The following is a 6,000-nucleotide window of genomic DNA, read 5'->3' as shown; positions in this document are numbered from 1 at the left end:
GTCTGTGATGGATCCGGTCTGCATGTCGTCGTGGAGCAGGCGGAGGATGATGACAAACTTTTGAGGGCATCCTAAACGGAGGAGGACAATCCATGGACCCTCACGGTTGACAGTGACAAACGCCTTTCAATCAATCAATCAATCAATCAATCAAGGGAGGGGGGAAAAGGCGGGGCGTGACAAACAATCAATCAATCAAGGGAGGGGGAAAAGGGGCGTGACAATCAATCAATCAAGGGAGGGGAGAAAAAGGGGTCGTGACAAACAATCAATCAATCAAGGGAGGGGGGAAAAGGGGTCGTGACAAACAATCAATTAATCAAGGGAGGGGGGAAAAGGGGTCGTGACAAACAATCAATCAATCAAGGGAGGGGGGGAAAGGGGCGTGACAATCAATCAATCAAGGGAGGGGGGAAAAGGGGTCGTGATAAACAATCAATCAATCAAGGGAGGGGAGAAAAAGGGGTCGTGACAATCAATCAATCAAGGGAGGGGAAGGGGCGTGGCAAGCAATCAATCAATCAAGGGGGAAAAAGGGGACATGACAAGCAATCAATTAAGGGAGGGGGGGAAAGGGGGCGTGACAAACAATCAATCAATTAAGGGAGGGGGAAAAGGGGACGTGACAAACAATCAATCAATCAAGGGAGTGGGGAAAGGGGGCGTGACAAGCAATCAATCAAGGGGACGAAGGGGCGTGACAAGCAAGCAAGCCAGGCCCGCCCCCGAAACAGCCGCTCCGTCAATCAGAAGGCAGCACATCCGGCGCGCGAGCTGAGGCGTTTGAAATTTAAACCCAGCTGAAAGGATTGGGGGCGTGGACACCCGGGGGATGAAAAAGGAGGGGGGATTTTAGCGGACGGGAAACGGGAGCTGGGATTAACCGTGAGTGGATAAACTCCCCCCCCCCCCCCTCCCCCTTTCAATCATGGGAAAGCCCAACCGCCCTCCCCTCCCGGGACTGACTCTGACTCGGGCTCGGGCGGCCACTTAATGGCGAGCGACTGAAGTAAAACATTACTCGACAAACTTATACGGGTTTTTTTTCTTCTTTTAAAAAAAAATATATATAAAGTTTTTATTTTGCGGGATAAGAAATGTCACCGGATGTTTATATATAAGCCACCAATTCCACCACCCCCTCCGTCCTGAAAAAAAAAGAGAGCCAGCTATCTATGTGTGGTGTGTGTGTGAGAGAAAATGGCAGCGCTGAGAGTCAAAGTGCCGGCGTGCGGTTCGGCGGAGGCCGGCCTGAGATTGCCGCCGGGACCGGGACCGGGACCGCGAGTGGGACCCGACCGTCCGTCCATGGCGGAGGAAGCAGACTCGCCACAAGCCAGCGGGGATTTATTACCGCCGCCGCCACCGCCGCTTCTTCCTCTCGCCGCCGCTCCGCAACATGCCAGGCAGTATGAGCTGGAGGAGCTGGAGACTGTGGCTACTGTCGGTACGTGCCTTCCCCGGGAGCATTGCATGGGACCTGTCTCCCCTTGTGTTTTTGCAACCCTCCCCCAAAAATAGTCTTGGCAAATTGTAATTTTCTTTGCATTCGCTAGCTTGCGTTGCTCTATTTCCACCCTGCATCTCCTAACACTTGCAAATTTGCTTAAACAAATATATAAAGCATTATTACTTGTGCAAACTTCCAGGGTTAATGAAATTAATATGTTGGGTGTATTTTATGGGAAGTTATTTTAATTCAATGAAGTACATTGATCTATTCCCTCTTTTCTTTCCCCCCACCCCCCTAACTTTTTTTTGACTTTTTATGTTCGTTGCAAATTTGATTTACAAAAAAATTAAACCGTTATTCATTTCTTATGCAAACTTCCAGGATTGATGTAATGTCTTGAGTGTATTTTCTGACAAGTTATTTTAATTCACGTTGATTGCAAATTTGCTTTTAATAAGAAATATAAAGCATTATGCTTTAGCAAAATTCCAGGGTTGGTGATCAAGGGATGTAATTAATGTCATGGGTGTACATTTTTATATATACAAGTTATTTTAATTTGTTGCGGTGCATTGATCCATTTTCCCTCCCCTTAATTATTTCACTTTTGTGTTGGTTGCAAATTAGCCTTTTTATATGTAAAGCATTGTTAAATACTTGAGCAAATTTCCAGGAATAATATCATTAAAGTCGTGGGTGTAATATATAAGTATACACAAGTTAATTTGATGGTGCTCTCAAATTATTTTTTATGGTTCTCAACTTTCCAGTCTAGTTTTGTACTATTACATGGTTTTTTTTTTCTCTTTGGAAATCTATTTCTGTATTGTTGATGGTAAATGGAATTTGGAAATGAAATTCAACCGTAAATCAATGTGGATTTAATTTGATTTTTATGGGAGGTTAATTGAATTGTCTCGAGTGCAGTCCTTTTAATTGTGGCAGTCGTAAGTTTCAAACGTTACTTTTAGCCCTGTTTATTCAGCGGACGAGGTGCTGATCTGATGGTGTTTTATTGACTGTGCTTTCATGCATGAAACTGGCTATCGATCTGTCAAATTGGCAGTATTTGTAGTTGGAAACATAAATGAACATCTTGGAGCTAAAATTATTTAAGGATGGTATAAACTGTATTATAATCAACAGTATATTACTGCCTCCGTGGAAACTTCAGGGTGTCAATGTTTTAATAGTGAAACAACGAAAGAAACCTGGGATTTTCCATGATATTGGAATGCTTGGTTTCTGTTTCTTTTTCGAGTGTGTCTCTCTGTTTTGGTATTTATTCAGCTATCCCTGCAAATTTATTTTGCAGTTTATCCAGTGTTTTTCCATTTAGATGTGTTTTGTAGCTTTTTGGTAAAGTTTAGTGGTAGAGGTGTGAATTAAAAAAAAAGATATTCGTTTGTGTAAAACACTTTGCACTGATTTAACCCTTCCATACCTGGAATGCAAGCTTTTTGAGGGGAGGCACTGCTCACATGTCTGTCACCACTGAGAACTAATGAATTATGAATTAGGATTGTTGAATGCAAAGTATATTGCATTGCATTATAACATGCATTTGCATGGTAGCGGGCTCTGGGTCTTGGGAGTGTAATCTACACCGTCTGCTTTTCCATGTTTACTGCTAAACTGGCGACAGCATTATAATCCTATTCATGCTGATGTGTTGAATTATACTCGGTGTGTTTACCAGGCAGTGTCTCGTGGTTGAGAAACTGCGATCCATCAAACCCAGTTTGTCTCTATTGCTACTAGATTTCCATATGATGCACCTTTATTTTCATTTATGCCAACAATTGAATGAAACTTAAATCGGCTACAATGTGATGTAAAAAAAAGCTTCGCTCGAGTAATCATCTTGCAGTGTATTGGTAGCAATGTACTGAACAAATCTAGTGATAACATTGAACATTTCATTTAGACAGTCCAGTAAATGGATGAAAAATGTGATTGATTTGTTTAATGATGAATATGAAAAGTACACACAAATGTTGGGTTGGATTCTGATCCCACTATTGAATAGCTTGGTGATTTACTGTTTAGATTCTGGTGAAGTTTTGCCACTCTGGACCAGTACCCCAGCATCAGTTGCAGCTTCTGAGTGTGTGGGCAAGGCAGAACTATTTCAGGGTTAATGCAACTAAAATTGAATCCCGTATTGACTAATTTTTATTTTTCTGTTTTCTTCACTTGAGTACTACAAGTATACCAGATTACAGTTTATTTTGGAATTTGTGCTAAATGCTTCTGATGAACCTCCAGAATGTTACAAAAAAAACTTTCTATTTGCAACAATGTGTAACTAATGGGGTCGCCGTAAGATATTTTGGGAATCTGCAAAGTAGTGGTGCAGAGCTTTCAGTTAACAAAGGATGTCAGAGGTTTCACCATGTGTATTGATCGTGATTGTTGTCTACTGTACGGATGCATTATGAATATTGACCATTGTTTGTTTATGTTGGCTTTCTGTGTATCAATTGTTTGCCAACTCAGCAGTTTATCATGGACTGTCAGTTCTAGAAACTATAAATAGTTTGTCCCAATACAATAGAAGATTTGTTGCAATTTAGCTTGCTTTACTTAGTGAAATCTAACATTTTTTTTAAAGGAGAATTACTTGAAAGGCCAGTTGTAATACAGACTTTCAGCAAAAAGTCTTGTGACTAGTGGGGTGCCGCAGGACTCAGTGCTGGGACCCCAGCTATTTACAATATACATTAACGATTTGGATGAGGGAATTGAGTGTAATATCTCCAAGTTTGCAGATGACACTAAGCTGGGTGGCGGTGTGAGCTGTGAGGAGGATGCTAAAAGGCTGCAGGGTGACTTGGACAGGTTGGGTGAGTGGGCAAACGCGTGGCAGATGCAGTATAATGTGGATAAATGTGAGGTTATCCACTTTGGTGGCAAAAACACGAAGGCAGAATATTATCTGAATGGCGGCAGATTTGGAAAAGGGGAGGTGCAACGAGACCTGGTACATGGTACATCAGTCATTGAAAGTTGGCATGCAGGTACAGCAAGATTGAAGAAGGCAAATGGTATGTTGACCTTCATAGCTAGGGAATTCATAGGAGCAGGGAGGTCTTACTGCAGATGTACAGGGCCTTGGTGAGGCCTCACCTGGAATATTCAGTTTTGGTCTCCTAATCTGAGGAAGGACGTTCTTGCTATTGAGGGAGTACAGCGAAGGTTCACGAGACTGATTCCTGGGATGGCAGGACTGACCTATATGAGGAGAGATTGGATCGACTGGGCCTGTATTCACTGGAGTTTAGAAGGATGAGAGGGGATCTCATAGAAACATATAAAATCCTGATGGGACTGGACAGGTTGGATGCAGGAAGAATGTTCCCGATGTTGGGGAAGTCCAGAACCAGGGGACATAGTTTAAGGATAAAGGGTAAGCCACTTAGGACTGAGATGAGGAGAAACTTCTTCACTCAGAGTTGTTAACCTGTGGAATTCCCTACCGCAGAGAGTTGTTGATGCCAATTCATTGGATACATTCAAGAGGGAGTAAAATATGGCCCTTATGGCTAAAGGGATCAAGGGGTATGGCGAGAAAGCAGGAAAGGGGTACTGAGGTGAATGATCAGCCATGATCTTATTGAATGGCGGTGCAGGCTCGAAGGGCCGAATGGCCTACTCCGCCTATTTTCTATGTTTCTATGTGCTCCATGCCTTAAGACCTGAAAAGCAGCATTGTGTTTTATTTTGTTCACGGGATCTGGATGATGCTGGTGCAGGAGCATTTATTACCCATCCTTAGTTGCCCTGATGATAGTGGCCCTTCTTAAACCGCTGCAGCTTTTGTGCTGATGGTGCTCCCGAGATTGTCTTGGGGATTTCCAGGATTTTGACCCAGTGGCTATATAAATTGAAATCTGGGTGGGATGAGACTTGGGGGTGATGGTGTTCCTGTGATATTTGTGATATGTCACTGATGTATTTATTTAGAGTAAAAATGTTATATGTTGCCTATAAGTTACTTTTTATTTTAATCTGTTTGCTATAATCGCTTTTATTTATGATTTTGAGAATTGTTAGTCAGTTTATACATTTGGCCAAAGTTTATTTTCATTGCAGAAAATCTAGCGATTTTTAAACCTGTCAATGTATGTAGAAAAATTGGCAGAGTATCAATAAATTGGCAATCTTTAATAGTTTTAGATTTATTTTGTGCTTTCTATTCCCACCCCTTCCTGTTAGTGGTAGTGCGGACAAGAATAAAATTCAAAAGTTGGGTTACATTTAAGTGCAAATACTTCATTGATTGCAAGCTTCTGAAACACTTCTATTGACAAATAATTACACAATTTGTGGGTGATCCACAACTTGATTCCAAAATATACTAATGTTTTGGAATCAGCTTCCCTTTTGAAAACTTGATAAATTTGAGGTTTCTTATTGTGTTGAAACTAGTTCTACATTGTAAACTTTTGCGAGTGTTGATGGTAACTTGAGCTATTGTGTCTCTTATTCAGACTGGTTACATTTCATGAGTGCTTTGAAATACTTGAGTTGTGTGGTACCGAAGT

General features: G+C 41.7%; 1 protein-coding gene across 1 annotated transcript in view; it reads left to right on the top strand.

Moving 5' to 3' along the window:
- The first annotated feature begins 832 nt into the window (after positions 1–832).
- prkx (protein kinase X-linked) overlaps positions 833–6,000 on the top strand; it is a 137,429-nt gene continuing 132,261 nt past the window's right edge. Inside the window, exon 1 of the mRNA XM_070891646.1 lies at positions 833–1,447. Coding sequence (XP_070747747.1) covers positions 1,201–1,447 — 247 coding nt within the window. The 5' untranslated portion in view covers positions 833–1,200. The remainder of the gene's footprint in view (positions 1,448–6,000) is intronic.

Source organism: Pristiophorus japonicus, chromosome 10, assembly GCF_044704955.1.
Source record: "Pristiophorus japonicus isolate sPriJap1 chromosome 10, sPriJap1.hap1, whole genome shotgun sequence".
NCBI classification, from domain to species: domain Eukaryota; kingdom Metazoa; phylum Chordata; class Chondrichthyes; family Pristiophoridae; genus Pristiophorus; species Pristiophorus japonicus.
Note: the sequence above shows the minus strand (reverse complement) of the source record. Positions and strands in the feature narration are given on the sequence as shown.